General features: G+C 40.4%; 1 protein-coding gene across 2 annotated transcripts in view; it reads right to left on the bottom strand.

Annotated features, from left to right (window-relative positions):
* Nucleotides 1-19,981, bottom strand: part of ARHGAP18 (Rho GTPase activating protein 18) — a 171,296-nt gene that overhangs the window by 99,733 nt on the left and 51,582 nt on the right. The window contains exon 1 of one of the 2 annotated variants that reach the window (XM_046676001.1): nucleotides 19,741-19,918. The exons of the other annotated variant lie outside the window; for it this stretch is intronic. Within the exon in view, the coding sequence (XP_046531957.1) occupies nucleotides 19,741-19,853 (113 nt within the window). The 5' untranslated portion in view covers nucleotides 19,854-19,918. Of the gene's footprint in view, nucleotides 1-19,740; nucleotides 19,919-19,981 lie in introns of those variants that run through there. 2 annotated transcript variants of the gene reach the window in all.

The following is a 19,981-nucleotide window of genomic DNA, read 5'->3' as shown; positions in this document are numbered from 1 at the left end:
AGAGAAGGAAAACATTTCATACCACAATTTCATGAGCTTAACAACACATGTCACAATTTAGAAGATTCATGAGGGACCAAATAAATCTTATATGCTTTCATAATATTTGGAAGTTTTCTTAAAAATCTCTGAAATTGAAATTCACTTCAGTGCTATCATCTTTGATTGAATACAAACTGCTTTTGACTTACTGAAAAAAGATGCTAGTGGTATGCAAAAACACGGCATAAGAATTGCTTTACATCTTGGTCATTTATATACTGGGCTCAGTTTACGCAGTCCTTTGATGAGTAATATAAGGCATGTTATATTACTGCAAAAATTCCACACAATTTAATAGGCTATTCAGTCATTAACTTAGTCCACTAATAAAAATGAGATGGGGGAAGAAGCAGTTGAGTATGTGAGGGGAAGGATGGGAGTGAATAACCCAGAAACGGTCACCTGCAATGCAAATACACCACCACTTTCCCTACCCCAGTCCTTGATAAAGGACCTCACAGACTTTGCCCAGCTCTTATCAGCATGGGGTCCTCAAAAGCCCCAGGAGCTCCACTCATGGAGCAGCAGATAGGGGCTGGGGGTGGGGAGACACCGCAGCAAGCAGACCCCATGCTTCAGCCTACAACGAATTCTGTGCACTGTAACGTTTTGCTCCGGAAGCTAGTTTTTCCTAATGAAATGTACTCTTTCAATACTTTCTTTAAGATGCTTGGTTTACCAGGATTTCAGACAGAAATGTGAAGACTGGCCCCTCCCAAGCTTTAAACTTACTGGCCTAGGGTTCACAGAACAAAATTTTAAAAGAGAGATCTTTAATATCAGTGCTATCAATTAAAAAGTAAAAGAAGATACACCTGAACAGCTGCTTCCCTGGCCACCTACCCAGGAAGCATAATTGAGAGGATGTGAACCACCCCACAACGGCAACACACAAATGGTCTCTGGTGCACACCCCATCCACGTAATCTCGGGAATCTTCTCCCACCCTTAGTCTGCTTTCAGTTCCTCAAAAGGCCGCCAAGAGGCTACATTCTCCTTGGAGAATGTACGGAGGCCACACCTCCCTGCAGCCAGGTGCTCTGGTGACTGCCATGCCCACTGGCCTGATGCTCCCGCTCCTGGTCAGCCCACAGTGGCCTTCCTGGGTTCTTGGCTGCTCTTGCATGCCACCTCCATGGCCCCGGTGCCTTAGGCATGGCCTCCTCTCATAGCCATCAGGACCCGGCCTGAGCTGCCAGCACCTCTGTAAGGTGACAGAAGCAAGCGTCCCTTCCATCCATAATTGCTCTCTTCTAGGCCTCTGCCCATTTTTTCTGTTCTTGACCCTGAAGCCCAGGGACACCCCTCTTTCCCTTGACTGATACCTCTGGGCCCACTGGTCCAAGACAACGACTGGGCAGCCTGTGCTTTTCTGCCCATTTTGTCTTTACAAAATGTTTTATAAAATGTTTTACTCTTTACAGAACACAAGTCTCCTTCCTTCCTTCTCAAAGAGGCAGGTTGCCTAGGGATCTCAGCTTGCCTGAGCAGGCCCCTTTCTCAAGAGTATTCCATTATGCCTGAGTTCCCCGGCAGCACAGGGCTCAGATTTTCCTTCCCCTTCCCTGTCCTTTCTGCACTGGGTTTGTAGACTTGGCAGTTTTAGAAGATAGTTCCATGCGAACCATTTGCCAGGGTATAGATATAATGGATACAATATCAAGGATATACAAGGACATAATGTCAAGGAGCTTAAAAAGGCACAGAACCTTGGAAGACAAATAGGAAGGCATGCAGACATCACCCACATCACCCACTCTACCTGGTAGAGCTACACAGGATGGCATCCTAGGAAAGCAGAAGCACTTTGAGTGGACACAGAATTCTATTTTTGCTAAGACTGGCAATTTGTGGCAGCAGGACATTTATGGGAACATGTCAGGCAGGGACACCCTGGCCTGGAAATCAACTATTTATAAAACAGGTCTAGGTTTGGGACTGAGAATAAATCAATCCCCAACCTTTGGCTTTCTGACAAGTTTCAAATTATTTTGCCTAGAAATGGGGAAGCTCCAGAAGGAGGTGTGGTGAGTTGATCACTTGGTTTACAGTTATAAACTAAGAAAATCTACTCACTGTGCAAAACATCTATGGCTAAAAGAAAGTCACAAATATATGCTCTCCAGCCAGCTGGCCCTCACTCACCATCTTCTTAAATATTTTCAGGAATTTCATCAAAAGTGCTTTGAAGATCATAAGAGAATACTATGAAAAATTATATGCCAACAAATTGGACAACCTAGAAGAAACGGATAAACTCTTACAACCTCCCAAAACTGAAACAGGAAGAAATAGAGAATCTGAATAGACCAATCACAAGTAAAGAAATTGAAACAGTAATCCAAAACCTCCCCAAAAATAAAAGTCCAGGACCAGATGGCTTCTCTGGAGAATTCCACCAAACATTAAAGAAGATTTAATACCTATCCTTCTCAAACTATTCCAGAAAATTGAGGAAGATGGAGCACTTCCTAACACACTCTATGAAGCCAACATCACCCTGATCCCAAAACCTGACAAGGACAACACAAAGAAGGAAAACTACAGGCCAACATCATGATGATGATGCATGAACATAGATGCAAAAATCCTCAACAAAATTTTGGCAAACCGAATACAGCAATACATTAAAAAGATTATACACCATGATCAAGTGGGATTTATACCAGGGACACAGGGATGGTTCAACATCTGCAAGTCAATCGACGTGATACACTACAGTAACAAAATGAGAAACAAAAACCACATGATCATCTCAATAGATGCAGAGAAAGCATTCAACAAGATCCAACGTCCATTTATGATAAAACCTCTCAATAAAATGGGTATAGAAGGAAAGTACCTCAACATAATAAAGGTCATATATGACAAACCCACAGCCAACATCATACTCAATGGGCAAAAACTGAAAGCCATCCCTCTGAGAACAGGAGCAAGACAAGGGTGTCCACTCTCACCACTCTTATTCAACATAGTACTCGAGGTTTTAGCCAGAGCACTTCAGCAAGAAAAAGAAATAAAAGGAATCCAAATAGGCAAGGAAGAAGTGAAACTCTTGCTGTTTGCAGACAACATGATCTTATATATAGAAAACCCCAAAGAATCCATAGGAAAACTATTAGAAATAATCAACAGCTACAGCAAAGTTGCAGGGTATAAAATCAACATACATAAATCAGTAGCATTTCTATACTCTAAAAATGAACTAACAGAAAAAGAACCCAAGAACTCAGTCCCATTCACAATCGCAACAAAAAGAATAAACTACCTTGGGGTAAATTTAACCAAGGAAGTGAAAGACCTATACAACGAAAACTACAAGACTTTCCTGAAGGAAACTGACGACAACATAAAGAGATGGAAAGACATCCCATGCACATGGATTGGAAGAATAAACAAAGTTAAAATGTCCATACTACCTAAAGCAATCTACAGATTCAACACTATCCCAATCAGAATCCCAATGACATTCTTTAAAGAAATAGAACAAAGAATCCTAAAATTCATATGAGGCAACAAAAGACCCCGAATTGCTAAAGCAATCCTGAGAAAAAAGAACAAAGCTGCAGGCATCACAATCTCTGACTTTAAAGCATACTACAAAGCTACAGTAATCAAAACAGCATGGAACTGGTACAAAAACAGGTGCAGAGATCAACGGAACATATTTGAAAGCCCAGAAATAAAACCACACATCTACGGACAGCTAATCTTCGACAAAGGAGCTAAGGGCCTACAATGGAGAAAAGAAAGTCTCTTCAACAAACGGTGCTGGGAAAACTGGACAGCCACATGTAAAAGAATGAAAATTGACCATTCTTTTCACCATTCACAAAAATAAACTCAAAATGGATCAAAGACCTAAAGATTAGACCTGAAACAATAAGTCTTCTAGAAGAGAATATAGGCAGTACACTCTTTCACATCAGTATCAAAAGGATCTTATTGGACACCATATCTCCTCAGATGAGGGAAAGAATAGAAAGAATAAACAAATGGGACTTCATCAGACTAAAGAGCTTGTTCAAGGCAAGGGAAACAGGATTGAAACAAAAAAACAACCACTAGTTGGGAAAAAATATTTACAAGTTATATATCTGACAAAGGGTTAATCTCCATAATATATAAAGAACTCACACAGCTCAACAACAAGAAATCAAACAACCTGATCAAAAAATGGGCAGGGGACATGAACAGACATTTCTCCAAAGATGATACACGGATGGCCAATAGACACATGAAAAGATGCTCATCATCACTAATCATCAGGGAAATGCAAATCAAAACTACACTAAGATATCACCTTACACCTGTTAGAATGGCAAAAAATAACCAAAACAAAAAGTGACAAATGTTGGAGACGTTGTGGAGAAAAAGGAACCCTCATACACTGTTGGTGGGAATGCAAACTGGTGCAGCCACTATGGAAAACAGTATGGAGATCTCTCAAAAAATTAAAAATAGAAATACCATATGACCAAGCCATCCCACTACTGGGTATCTATCCAAAGATCTTGAAATCAGCAATTCCAAAAGTCCCACGCACCCCTATGTTCATCGCAGCATTATTTACAATAGCCAAGACAGGGAAGCAACCTAAGTGCCCATCAACTGATGATTGGATAAAGAAGATATGGTATATATATACAATGCAATACTACTCAGCCATAAAAAAGGATAAAATAGTCCCATTTACAACAACATGGATGGACCTTGAGGGCATTATGTTAAGTGAAATAAGCCAGATAGACAAAGACGAACTCTGTATGACTCCACTCGTAGGTGGAAGTTAAACATATAGACAAAGAGAACTGATTGGTGGTTACCAGGGAAAAGTGGGGGTGGGGGGAGGGCAAAAAGGGTGAAGGGGTGCACCTACAACATGACTGACAATAACGTACAACTGAAATTTCACAAGGTTGTAAACTATCATAATCTTAATAAAAAGTTTAAAAAAAAAAAAGTACTTTTGAAACACCACAGAGGACATTTTATTTTGAGACTTTTGGGTCTGTGGTAGGCCAAAACTTTAATGTCCTGGTGGCCCCTGAAGATTTTGAATTATTTTACTAAGGGAAAAGGAGTTGTTCATTGGCAACTGCGACATTTCCATACTATCGCAGCTAAAGAGAATTGCTCATTTGGATTTCAATGGAAAGTTCTCACGCAACAGAAAGGGCACTGAGACCATCTAGATTGCTGGGGAAGACACACAGACAGGGCAGATTCTCAGCTATCTTACTGTCCTACTTGTAGGGATAAGGAGAGTCTGACTGTTCCGCCTTTATAGCAAGATACAACCACCTAATGGCAATGATGACAGTGGTGGTGGCGGTGGCAGTGGCAGTATTTTAAAGCCATATCTTATAACTGCGTCATGCTGGTTCCGGGAGATTTTCAATGCATTTGAAGAGAGTTTCCAACTGATAGAGAGAGAAGAGAGGCCCCAGCCCAGGGCTTTCTCCTCTCCTTTATCTACAGGAACCCTTACTTCCCCATGGGTTCCTGCGGCTCCACCACAGCCATGGCACGCCCAGACTGCTCTTTGAAACACCCAGAGCAGGGCTTGCCACGGAAGGCATCCTTCCCATACACTGAGGCCCCACTGTCATGCTTTGAAGAGAGAAAAACTCAGAGTGGAGAGAACTGTACTTATTCGGCGCCTCTCAGCAGAATGCAAATGACCAGGCTTCAAAGCAGAATTGATCCATATACAAGCTGTGGGATCTGCGACCAGCTATTCCATGTACAGGAGCTTTCCCTTTTTTAAGGCAAGGATAATAATTTTCCCCTGATGAGGATAAAACAAATTCCATTTTAAAGGGCATTGAACATAGAGAGTATTCAATAAATATTTGTTTTTCTTTTCCTCTATGAAAAATTTGCCCCAGTTACGTGAATAGCTGACCACAAATGCCAGGAGACACCTCAAGGCCACACAACATTATTTACTAAGTGGCAGAATTTAATAAAACTATTTACTACTTCATTGCAGTAAATGGTATCTTGGGGACTGAAAGCCGTTAAGGTGATTTCCCAAAGTGCCTATGTTACTGCTAATGAACTGCTTAAAATCCAGATTGGCAGAACCTTCTCTCAATACCAAAGAGAGCAGAATTTTTATTATAAACATACACACAAACTACCAATCAAACATGCAGTTGTAATTTAACTTGCTCTGTATACACTTCTAGAAACCACCTTCAGTTGACAAAAGTTGGAAACAAAAAATTGCTATGAACAGCATAGTGGTGAAGACCTTGACAGAGTCTGTCCAGGTCCAAATCTCAGCCCTTACTAGCTGTACCATCTCAGGCAAGTGACTTCACCACTCTGTGCCTCCATTTCTTCCTGTGTTAATCGAAGAGATTGTCACCCACCTGCTTGGGTTGTTACGAGGACGGAAGGAGTTAAAACAGCCTCTCTAACTTAGTGGCAGTCATCCTTACCCAAAAACCAATGTTCTGCAAAAAATCACTAGGATTGTCCTATTCTTTTGAAAGGAAAAAGTAATATATAACATCTACCCAAGACCCTCAACCAGTTTCTAAAAAATAACACACAGCAAAACTCTCATATGTAATTAACACACTATCACATGGAATGTAAAATGCCTAAAATGCTCTTTACTAAAGATCCAACAATTACTAAGATTAAGTGTTGCTTCTAGACTGTCACATGGCAGATATTGAATATGTTTTTCAAGCTGTCCACATCATACTAAAAATCTAACTCAAAATATTTCCCCTACATCTGTGTTTGAAATGTCATATTGGGTTTGGAAGCATAAATATAAATTTCCCCATAAAACCATAAGCTAAAAAATGTTTTATTAAAAGCCTTGTGTTCTATGAATCCTGGGTATTAAAAAGCAAGAAACATTCTTACTGTGGAAACATGTTCACCAAAGGGAGAGTCTACAGAGTATGCACGTATAGATGAAATGGATGGTGGCCGGCAGAAGAAGGGCAATATAAAAACTAATACAAAATATATACATATGTTTCTTACTAATTTCAAAGTGTAAAGTTTTTTTTTAACATTTTTCCACATATAAAGAGATAGCATTTTGAGATTTCACAAATTGTGTTTCCTAAAACATTGGTAACAAATGTTCTGCAAAAATTAAAAAGGGGGACTCCTAGGTCAAATAAATTTGGAATATGCTTCTTGCTACACATTTTTTAGGAATTCACAATACATGCTAGGGTATTATATGCAAAATTCCTGCAGTAAATTTTATTTACACCAAAATATTAGACCACAAAATGCTTCTTTAATGGAACATCTAGTAACAGTGTTCCACACACAATTTGGGAAACAGAGATCTAACCCTTTGGCTTATTTACTGAAGAAACTTTGCTTTAAGCAGATTAACTGAATATTAGCTTCTCCGGAGATGTGTGAAAAGCAATTAGAACTGCCTTTCATGTGAAAGATGTTTTTGCCTACAAAAATGGAAATGATACAGTTTCCAGTCTACAGTATAGGGGATCAGGAAATTGGTGAAAATGTATTTATCTAAATGACCCTAAAATCTTAGGAGTTAAGTGATCTGACAAATAAAGCATTACCCTCAATTCTATAGAGAAATAATTTCAATTTACGCAGTAGCTCCTCACAAAAACAATGGCAACCCTAACTGGAGAGGCAAAGTACTTCTAAAGAAATATAAACATATTCCAATCTTAAAGTACTGTTTTAAAAAATTCCTTTTTTTATTTAAGGGAAAAGCACTCCCCCCCCGCCCCCCCCCCCCCCCCCCCCCGCCCCCGGAGTTCAGAGGGTATCCTAGCCATGTATCTTCCTCCTTGCTTTGAAGAAAGTGTGGCAAGAAACAAAGACAGTTTAGTAATAGGTACAGTAAAGCAAAAGTTTCTAAACAAGAAAGAAAGGAAATCCTACAGTGATGTTTTTTAGGTACATTAAGGTTCGACGATAATTATTGGACAACTGTTAAATGTAACTAATGCAGTGGGAGTAGAAAACTAAGTAACTCAAATACCGGCAATTAATTTTTATATAGCCTCTGGGATGTTTTCCATATGTATTACGGGATCTCAAAAATATTATGCACTCCAAAATACTACATCTGAGTCCAATAGTACCTTAGAGTAAATATCACTGAATGTAAATAACAAGGGCCTCTGGCAACTTTGCTGCTATCAAATAGAGGGACATTTTCTTCACAAGGGGTGTCTCATTTTCCAGGACTTATTTTTCCTAAATTCAAATTTACTTGTGCCTAAAATCAAATTCAAATTTAGATCTCTCTTTGAAAAACATTTTTGAGAATCAAGCATATTTTTTCAGTGGAAAGAAAAAGAGGCTCCATAATAAATTGACCTGCAAATAACGAAACCTAATCCTTCCAAAATATCAAATATCAATCAATTCATACATGTAGTTGAATTTCTGTTATATACAGGGTACTCAAGCCATCTAGTGCGTGGGATAAAGAAAAATTAGGCCCCCGCTTAAGGCATTTATGTTCTTGATGTTAGAAACACTTCTCCAATATAAACGTACCTGACCAAGCAAGGCAGAGGGATAAATGCACATAGGATGAGTATATACTAGTGAAGAATTTTAAAGTTTGGCTCCAGGGAACAAATTTCTGGAGAAGTAGACAATAAGACCAGGAGGGAAAGATACAAAGAGACTGGAAGGATAACTGAGTAGCTTGTGTCCAAAGACGGCCTCCCTGCGTGCAAGCCATTCCCTCATTGAGAGGTGACGTCTATTCCCCCATAGACTTGAATCTGAGCTGGCCTGTGATTAGTTGGCCAATAGAATATGGCCAAGTGGCACTCAGTAACTTCCGGCAGATTCCTAAGAAGAAGCCTGGCAGTTTCTACTTAGACTTCTTGGAAAGCTCATGCTGGGGAAAGCCCAATGTGAGCGTAGGAAGTCTGACTATTGTGACATGGTCATGCTATGAGGAGAAGCTGCACAAGGAGAAAGAGATGACCCACCAGCCCAAGTGCCAAACCTGCATGTGAAGAAGCCTCTGATGACCCCCGCCTCAGCCCACTTGCTTGACAGACCCCAAGAAAGAACTTGATTGTGATGCTCCAGAATCAAGCGAGAAAACTATTATCATTTTAAGCCACTACATTTTGGGTGGTATGTTACAAAGCAACAGATAAATGAAACAAGCACCTTGATCTTTAGGATAGGAATCACAAACTGGTGGTGCCTGGGTCAGATCCAACCTGCAGACAGGATTTTCTGGGGCTTACTCAGTATTTTAAAAATTCTAGCTAATGCTTTCTACTAAAACCCAAAATTTTCTGAGGTCTGCACTTTCCAGTCAGACACTTCATTCATTTATTATATAACAGGCCAGGCCTCCATTGATTCTTAAGTATATAAACCTTTCTCTAAAAAATTAGCAAAGGATTAATACATCTATACAATTTCCAGCATGACGACACTGTGTGACTATACTATAATACAGAATGATCCAAAAATGCTATAATTCAATAGAATTTTAGTCTGGAAATACTGAAGCATACAGATCCCCATTTTCAATAATAAATTAAAAATTAACAATCAATGATTTATTTAAAAAAAGAAGATACTCTACAAATTTACTTCTACCTTGACCCAAATAATTTCTATCAGATGATGGACCATAGCTGTGACCATATTATTTGGACCAGAAAGAAATGAACAGACACATACTTAGTAACTCTAGTCAAAAACATTAATTATAGAATAAGTTGATTGAGTTACATGTTTCTAGACTAGCTATAAATAGCCAAAGTTCCTTTCAACTTCAGTCGCCAAATATCTTTTCTTACTCAAACCAAATCTCAATTACTCAACAACAAATTCTTTTAAAGTTTTATATCTAAAAGAACCATGTCACAGCTTCCTAAAGATGATACTGAAAAAGCTCTTTTGGAATCCGTTTGAATTATACTGCAAGCTCCTTCAAAGCAGGAATTCCTACATTTATTTTATTCTAGACTTATCATTTACACCCAGCAAAGACCTTCACAGTTGTTTAGTTAAAATAAATACTAAGATTTTTAAAAAGTAATCTAAAATTTAAGATATTCCATATTTACATATTCTTCACGTCTTTCTGAGTTACCCAAATCTCTTTCTAGGTAGGATTCTAATTTTATGGTGCTCATCAACAATAAATAACTCCTAGTATTTTCCTCAAAATATAGACAGTATCTGATGGGCATTAGCATTCAGAGATAAACCAGATTTTTACAACCAAAGCTCCTAAACTTCAAAAATTCTTATTAGTATGAATCCCAATAGTTTTCTACCAAGTTGCAGTCTTACAGCAGCATAACATTACAGCATTTCCCACTTCGTTAAATTAATTACAGTATATAGTTCTAATCTGATTCAACTAGGGTCATAAGGACATATATCAACTTCCATCTTCCTAAATTTTTCAGAATAAATGACGAATTTAGATAAGTGCAGAATCCCTAATGGAAGACAGGTACATGTTTAGGAGATACAGGAAGACCCAGTTCTTGGGGTATACAGAGCTGCCATGGCCCTGGGGGAGCACAGTGTACTACAGTAGGATAAAAACCAGCGCTTCCACTGCTTAATTCACAGAGAACCTGAGAGGCAACAAAGAAACACCGAACAGTAACTCCCGACTCACTTGAAGATTTTATTTGGGTTTGAAAATTTATTTCTAAACCTGCTGCTGGGAACTTAGGACACATTTTCCTATAGTAACAAAGCTACAAGTAAATGGTATTTTGAGTTTTCTAGCCAGTGAAAAGAAATCTATTAATCCATAAAATGGCACAATTGGAGAATTTACAGCTCCATGGAATTTAAATATCATTCATGCTATTTCTTTCCCTATGGAAAACAACTTCTGCATTTCTAATTGACACATATCTCCCCCCTGCCTCCAGTTCATCATCTCATTCCTTCCTCTAGTTACTTCCACTTCCACCAAAAAAGTCCCCAGTCTCTTAGAGGTGGAAGCAAGACAGGCTGCTCTTGCAAGTCATCTGTAAGCTGGAGCTACGGAGCTCAGAGCAACTTGAAATTCAGGCAAAGGAGAGGCTTGAGAAGTGGCCAAAAGAACAGAAATTCCTAGCTTAGGGCCCAGTGCACAGTAGGCATTTAAAATAAATTCACTTTATGTACGATATAGATGAAGAGAAAAGTCAAGAGCAAGGTTTTCAAATTTGTGTTCTAAATGGGAAAGGGGATAGGGTACCCGGCTCAGTGGGGAATTGGGTGGGGGAACACATCCCCCCAGAGCTGTGCCATGGATACAGACCCTCAGCTTAGTTCTGCTCCATCAAACATCACTTCTTGCTTATGCCATCAAGAGTTGCTCATAAAGTACATAAATTAATATTATAAAGGGAAAAAAAGTGTGAAAATGATCCTTTTCTCAAAGCCTTTACCTTAGTTATAGTGAAACCCCAGTACTTCTACCTGCAAGGATTCCAGTAACTTAAGGTCAACTTGCTCTTTGAGGAAGATGAGCAAACACCTTTCCCTTGTTCTACACAAGATGATTTTCCATCTCATTAAGAGTAACAAATGATTTATGAATTTGCATCTGCCCAAACTAAACCATAAAAAGCTATTCAAAACAGTCACCTGGCCCTACAAAGGATTCAATACTTGTAAGTCCTTTTTAAGCTACCTTTTTGGTATTCTTAGAAGTTATTAAATAATAATCTGAGCTATTTTTCTAACTTATTCCACAAATATTATTTTTAAAATAAAGAAGCTACACTGCATATGTATTAAAGCAACCATTCTTTTCCCAAATTATTTACAAATCAGTCTCAAAAATGCTTTCTAACAGTATTTCCAAATTAATTCACCAACAGGTAACCATCTTTGCCTGCCCCGCAACATCACAGAAAATTATTGTGCTTTCTGCCAAGCACAGTACTAAGAACATTACATATATTAACTAATTCAATCCTCATAATCACTCGAGTTAGACACTATTATCCCCACTTTGCAGAAGGAAAAGAAAAAACTGAGGCCCTATGACATTAAATGACTTGCCCAAGGTCACAGAGCTATTAAATGACAGAAGCAGGACTCCAACCCAGACTGTCTAGCTCCAAAGTCCTTGTGTGTAATTACTACACTCTACTCCCTCTCACACTTATTCATGCATTCAAACTGGTATTTCCTGCCTAGAGATGGTCACTTTGCTAAGGCCTAGGTATAAAGAGACAAAAAAAGGCAAGGTCTCCATTCTCAAGGAAGTTACATTTTAGTACACAACAAAAAGTAAAACACAAATTAAACCAAAAAGTTCAGTATGACAATTCTGGTTAAGTGAAATGCCTAGGGAAAATTTAAGATATTGTATTGAAAAGGATTTGTAATAATACTTCTCAACTGTATATATATATATTTTTTAATTTTATTTTTTATTGCAGTAACATTGGTTTATAACGTTACATAAATTTCAGGTGTACAACGTTATATATTTTGATTTCCGTGTAGATTATACCATGTTCACCACCCAAAGATTAATTACCACCCATCACCACACACATGTGCCTAATCACCCCTTTTGTCCTCCTCACCCCCTCTGGTAACCACCACTCCAATCTCTGTCTCTCTGTGTGTGTTTGTTGTTATTTTTATCTTCTACTTATGAGTGAGATCATACGGTATTTGATTTTCTCCCTCTGATTTATTTCACTTAGCATAATACCCTCAAGGTCCATCCATGTTGTCACAAACGGCCGGATTTCATCGTTTCTAAGCTGAGTAGTATTTCATTGTATATATATATACCACATCTTCTTTATCTGTATATTTTTTGAAAACTCTCAAAAGCTGCATATGTGATCTTTATAATTAACCTTGTGAGGCAGACAAAGTGCTATTATGCTCATTTCACAGATGAGGAAACAGATAAAGGTATGATGTCCTCAACGTTTTAGCAAAGATGCCACATCCTAAACATCTTAGCAAAGGTGCCACATCCCTTCTGAGGGAAGCTGCCCTACCCACAGATTCTGCTTCTCTAAAAAGACCCCAAATGGTCAAATCACAAGCTTCCTGAGGCAGCTGAAAAAAACTGGGCAAATCTGATCCCCTTTCAAAAATTTGAAATTAAGAAATAGAGAGATGGGTCAGTTTGCTATGAGATGTAAAATGATAGAAGGCAACAAGCTTGGGGCATCCACTAAGAGCCAAACTCAAGATTGAAATGAGATTATAAAGCCAGAGGACAGAATAGAGTCTCAAAGAGGAAGCAGACAGGCCACGTGACAGTCATGATGGAAGAAGGCAACGCCTCCTTTCCCTATGACCCAGAGGCCTGCAATAAACTTCATTTTCCCTAAAGACACTTAAGTATTCTCTGCAGCCAAAAAGCAACTACCAAATAGCATGAGCAAAGGAGACAACATTTTACGCTCTCTTTCAACAGGGAAATTTAGATACTTAATGGACTTGAGTAGGCAAAAGACTCCAGATGCAGCAACTGGCCACACAGGTCTCCATGGTTTCTGTTTACTTCTTGCAAAAAAGGGATAAACTTGGCCAACTCACAGAAACAAACACAGAAGTCAAAAGAATGTGTCTTCAGAATTATCCAGAATTATCCATCATCCCTTCTGCTCCCTTTGCCTTAATCCACTCCCAACACCTGCACTCTTCCCCACTCCCTTCAGATAATGACTTCTTATTCTCTCTCTCCTCTTATCAAAGAAAAAAGAAATCAATAAATATCAATACTGACTAAAGCTCTTACAACAAACCATTCCACCTCAGAGCATTTGTCTGAAATGAAAGGTCAGGTCAGGATAGGACTTACCTAGAGGAGACAGTTCAGGAGTGGATGGGCATTACACCTAGCCTAACTCATCTTCTCCCCCAACCCAAACCTGGAGGTCACATAGCTCCCCTCTCAGCACCCCAGTACCGTCACCACCCAAGCAACAACATGGAGGTCTCAAGTTTCTGCAGCTCCAAGCTCTCTCACAGTGACACCACTAGGGTGACAAGCAGAGAGGCTTCTCAGGACTCTTGGGCAGAGCCGAATCAAGAAGAGGCAGGACAGAGAAGGCAGCCAAAGGAAGTGAAACCTCACAGATCCAAGACCATGGAGCACAGGGAACTTCCACCTCAAACAAATGCAGCCTTGGCCCCTAGGATGCTGGGTCTTCCTTTTAACATGTGACTGAGACTCATGTTTACAGCTAACGAGGAATTTAACAATAAGAGAAAAACATAAGTCATTTTGGTGGTCTAATTATTAAAAGCTATTTAAATCTAATTGCCATGCAATCCAGTAGCAATTATGTGCATCATTAACTGCATCCATTTTTGTGAGTTCATTTTGCTGCAGTACTCTTAAAAGCATGATAAATCCTCAGAACTTAAAACATAGAAAGAACAATCATAAGCCTTTACATAAGCACACACCCCACTTAGAAAAGAGAGACAAGAGTGGGCAGTGCAGGTGGACAGCGAAAGCAGTAAGTATGCCATGGAAAAAGGAAAGTTTCCAGCAGGTTTGTTTTTTTTAGGGAGGGGGAGAATTCTTGAGATTTCTAAATCCTTATATTTGAAAAGCATAAACCTAATATAAGTTCCATGCAGCTAACTTTAGACAGGCCCACAAAAATCACAGGCCTCACAGACAAGGGCAGTTAAAAGGCAAATAGCACGGTACTCTACAAAAAGACCAGTCTAGCTGGAATACCGGGTGTGTCTTTTAACAATTCAAGAGAAAATTATGGATGTCTTCTCAACTACACGGTAAAAAAAAAAGTAAGTTTTTAGAATGTACTCTTAAGTCACAAAAGGGAGGATTCAATTGATCTGGAAAACAATTATCCATATGGACAGGTTAAAAATGCATTTGGCCACTAAATCCTGCAAAACTAGAATGAGGAAATATGCCTTAAAAGCTAAGGTTAGGAAAAATAAAAGGAAATGTTACTTCACTTATGACATAATTGTATTATAAAAACCCCTTACTATCCTTTCCTTCACCAAAGAATGGACATAATTTCAGATATTACACAAATTCAGAGGGAAAGAACTCCATGATATAGTACATAGTTTTTTTTTAAATGCTGTGAATTCATGTAAAAATTCTGACCTCATCAAAAAAGACAACCATGTCCCACCCTTAATGCTTCTCTTGAGAAGATGTTTCCCAGTTGCACGTCCAAAATTGATTTTCAGATCTTGCCCAACGCAGGCCCCTTTCACCCTAGAATTCTTCCCCAGCTAAATATATAGAGTGCATAGGCCAAACCCTGCAATAATCTTTAACTATTCTCATTTGTTCATAAACCACAGACATCAGGAAATCCTACAGGCTCTAACTTCAAAATACTTCATGCTCACCACGTCCACTACATAAACAACTGAAACCCTGGCCCAAGCCCCCATCACCTTAAGCTCCTGAGTAGTGTCCCTGTTTCTACCATCTACAATCAACACAACAGCCAGAAGTTCTCACAGAAGGACAGAGCAGAATAGGCTCTGTGCCTCCCAGGTTCAAAACCCTCCCCATTCACCAGCACCCATCTCACTTTGAGCAAAAATTACCTTCCTCAAGTAGTCTACAAAGCTATTGGATCCACCTGTCCCACCTTGTTTTCTCCTCCCCACCCCCACTCACTCTCGCCTCTCCAGCCACCTAGGACTCTTTACTCCTCTGGGCACCTGCTCCAGGGCTGGCTCCAGGCTTACGGCTTCCACATTCCCTCTCCCTCCTCTCCTCGAAAGCTCTTCCCTATCTCTTGCCCACAGATATCTGCAAGGCTCACCTGCTCAGGTCTTCCTTTTCTACTCCGTATCCCCCTCCCTCATACACAGGTCTTTGTCTGTTCTGTTCCCCAATATAGCCCCAGCTCCTGGACAACTGCCTGATACACAGTAAGAGCTCAGTAATTATATGTGGAATGACTGAGTGACTGAATGATTATGCTTACTATGTAAGTTTACAGAACCAAGAAATGGGTAGGACTTGAGAAAGTCTAGAAGGAAGCTAAGCATATGACCAGGACAGCCCTGTTCCATTTGGCACACTGGGCAGCAGCAGTTCTTAAAGGAGGCGGAGGGAAGAATGGAGCCAGCAACAGTCCAGCTGCCAAAAGAGGACCCACCCACATTCCCTCTTGTCATAAAAGTCAACGTTTGCAGTCCTCAGCGTGACCCACCAATGCCCCACGGCTGGCCTGCTGTACGGGGTTGTCACTAATTCCAACTGTAAATGTTGCTATGGATCAAAAGGACACTTCGAAGGTCTGTCAAACTTCAAAGGCCTCAACTTTTACAGTGTGGTTAACTTGCAGTTATGCCCATTTTAGTTAAGCACATGGATCACGCCTATGTTTCTTAACACATGATGAAATGATATTTATGAAAATGCTTCTGCAATAAGGGAGAATATGCTATACACTGCAAAGCTCAATAATTTCTCTCCTCTTCCATTTACCTAGTGTCAAAGAAAGGGGCAGCTAGCTATAAACCAGACACTGTTCTATGGGCTTTACGTGGATCATCTCACTTAATCCTCTCCATGAAATGAGTACTAATATGAAGTTCAATTTACAGGTAGAGAGTTAATAGCCCCTCCAAGGCCATACTGCTAATGACTGGGAGAGTCGGGATGTGAACCCAAGTAGGTTGACCCTCGAGCCCAGAGTTTCAGGGGGCATGTCATCACGACACACTGCCTCTTAGTTCTGCTTTGCCCAACACCAGTGGCAAATGGAGTCAACCAAACAAGACCTTCTAAGATGAATGCCGTACATTTATTCATGGGAGACACAAAAATATCTCATGTCAATAAGAGTTAAAGTTCCAATAAGAAGGAAAATAACATTTGACATTAATATTTATCAAAATATTAGCAAAAACTAATATAAAGCAAATGGGATAGTTTTTCTTAAAATAGCGGGAAAGTGAAGAGAGACAAAATGTAGTATTGTTTGAAAAAGTGTTCTGCAAAAGTAAACATTAAGAAACCCACTTGAAAATTAACAAGTAAATAAAGTCTTATAAATATAGCTACTCATAAAAAGTAGTTTCCTTTGGAAACATTTGACTATGTACAAGTCAGTCAGAACAACTAACATTAGCATATTTCTTCAAATCCTAATGTTTTGAGGAGGAAATACGACAAAAAGATGAAAACAGAATTCGAGGGGCTCTAACCAGGAGTAGGATGGATTCCTTAATTAGGCATCCAATGAGTGTGTCTTGATAGAGAGGGATAATGGAATGGAATGCAGAGAATTTTAGACTACTAGATTACTCACAAAAATATTAATTTCCTACTATCCCAGCTTCCCCAAAAACCAAACAACAATCAAAAAGGACTTGGTAAGGTGAGGCTAAATATCAAATCCTTTCTATAAATATCCTAAGTCATACCCACAGCCCTTTACTTTTCAAATGGCATATATTTGAGTTCATCTTATTGAACTAAATGTTGATTAAATAGTTCATGGAAGTACATGTTATTTAGAAGAGCAAAATCTTGCATTAAGCAAAGTTAGACTTCTGTGTTCCCTCCAGCAACTGCTAAACAGGTGGGAGGGAACACAGAACCTACTTTGCCTCTTTTTAAGAGTTTGGTTTTGTTCTGCCTTTGGAAGAGCTCTTTAAAGGAGGCATCAGCCATCAACCTTGCACTTGGGAGCAGCTGCCCAATGTGGGAAGCACCAGCTGACCAACCCAGGCAGAGCCAAAGCCCTGGGCACCACCCCCCCCCACCACCATCTTTAGGGGCTCACTCTTGACCCCATTGCACCCTCAAATCCCTCCTGCCAACCAAAATCCAGTATCTCAACCCTCACAGGCTAAACGGGGAGCCTCCCAACATAACCCTAAGCTTATCTGATAAATGATAACATGGTTAATGGTAAAAGCTTATTAGGACTGTCCTTCCTCCCTGCCTTTCCTTCCAGCCCTCAAACCAGGGCTCCCATCTTCTCCAGTCAGTATAAATAACTGTCCCTAGGACTCTCATTCAGTGGTGGGAATTTGGGGTAGGATGGACAAGCAATATGGTAGCCAGGCGAACACTCACTGTGTGGGCAGCTGCCCACCCTGTGGCCTCAGTACCTCTTGATTCTGCTTCAGCAAATAGGCTGAGAATGATCTGTTCCTCTCCTGTTGTCTCAACCCACTCCAGGATGGGCCACCCACAACAGGCTGCAAAACTGCAAGCACAGGATAAAGTCTCCAGAACCGGATCTGCAGCCCCAGGCAAAGGCCTAGCACCACAGAGCTTGTGACATCCTCACTAATTCCTGGGGCTTGAGTCCTCATGGTGAAAAAGAGAGGTCTGGACTCCGAGTCCCTAAGATTCTTTCCATTCTCACAATCAAGATCCAAGACTCAGCTCAGATCCTCAGGCCACCCCAGAGTAAAGTCGCTGGAGAATAAGCTAACTTTGCTCAGTTCTGGCAATTCTGACCATCACGTGGAATCCAAGTTACGGACAGCATGGGGTTGGTGTTGCAGGCTGCTTACTGCTACATCTGTGCTCTACCAAAAAATGCAGAAAACACTGCATGATCTCTCACAGAAAATACCTAAGATGACAGAAAATAAAGTGGTAACATCCAAGGCACAAGCAGCAATTCCCTTTCGTCTTTGGAAATGAATTAATTCAATAGACTACACACTGCGGTTGCTATGTGAGGAAAAGTTCTGGTCAGCATGAGAATCTAACACAGAGTATTAGTCATTCTTTTGACTGTTCCCCCTCCCCCACATCTGGAGATTTTAAAACAAATGAAAGAAGGCATTATTCCAGCTTAAGATATAAGTCACATAAGAACAAAGAAGGTTTTATCATCACGTTAGACGTCAAGGAGGAAATGTGCTTACTGATAACTAATTTAGTGTCTTACACTATTAGGTCAGCATTTGCTTTTTGCAAGGTTCTAGGCCAATATTTACAATTTATATCTAAGACTGGAGGTAAAAATGTTCAGCTGGCGAGAAGGTCATTAAGGGAATGAAGGGAAAAAAGTCCTTGGAAAAACAGAACAAAGTACACAGAGAGAGAGAGAGAAGTATTCGTTGTGGCTCAGTGGTCTATACAACATTTGCCCTCTGCCTGGAAAGTAATTTAACATTAACCACATTTCTCTCCGGCAGCAGGGTACTACGTCCTGACAAATGCTCCTTTTTGAAAGTCCCTCTCCACCCCAAAAAAAATCCACAACGCAAAAGAATGTGAAACATACTGCCACAGGCCAGTGTCTTGGGCGTTTTGCCTAAGAGGTTTGCTTTCAGTGAGGAGAGGGAAAAAACACACACACACACACTCTAACAACAACAGATTGTACAGTGAACGGCCCCTGCCTGTTGGCACACTTTCCCGACTAGCAGTTCCAGCAGCTGTGCCTTGAGCCCATTCAAGAATTCCACCTCATAGGAAGTGCTTCAAATATGGTCATTTGATCTTGGAGCACTTGCAAATGCACCTGCTAAGCCACAAGTCTGATAGCCACAAGCCCAGTTCCTTCCTCTCCATCCTTTCCAACACATATGGGCTATTTCAGACTTGGACTCGATGAGATGCGAAGGACAGAAACCCCCAGCCAACCACTTCTGCTGCTGCAGGAGGTCAGCACGTCGTTCCTCTCTCCCCACACCAACTTCCCTGTCACTTTTTTCCTGGCGCAGGTAAGAGGGTTTTGTTTTGTTCTCTGGCTTTCAAATGCTGGGGCTTACCTCGAGGTGTCTTCGTCGCCCCCCTTGCCATGGCGCCCCCCCACGGCCTGGTCCTTGCCGCTGGGGTGGTAGGCAGTGAGCACAACTCCCTGCGAACTGGACAGCCAGCTCATGGTGAGAGAAGGGGCATAATTTCTGCGATCCCGTCACAGAGAAGGGAATGAAGTTCCTGGCTCGCCTGGAAACTCGGCTCATTAGCATCGGCCAGCTCCTCCCCCCGGGGTGGGGATTCACGCGGAGG

Source organism: Equus quagga, chromosome 11, assembly GCF_021613505.1.
Source record: "Equus quagga isolate Etosha38 chromosome 11, UCLA_HA_Equagga_1.0, whole genome shotgun sequence".
Classification (NCBI taxonomy): domain Eukaryota; kingdom Metazoa; phylum Chordata; class Mammalia; order Perissodactyla; family Equidae; genus Equus; species Equus quagga.
The sequence above is the reverse complement of the archived record's forward strand: the minus strand, read 5'-3'. Positions and strand labels throughout refer to the sequence as shown.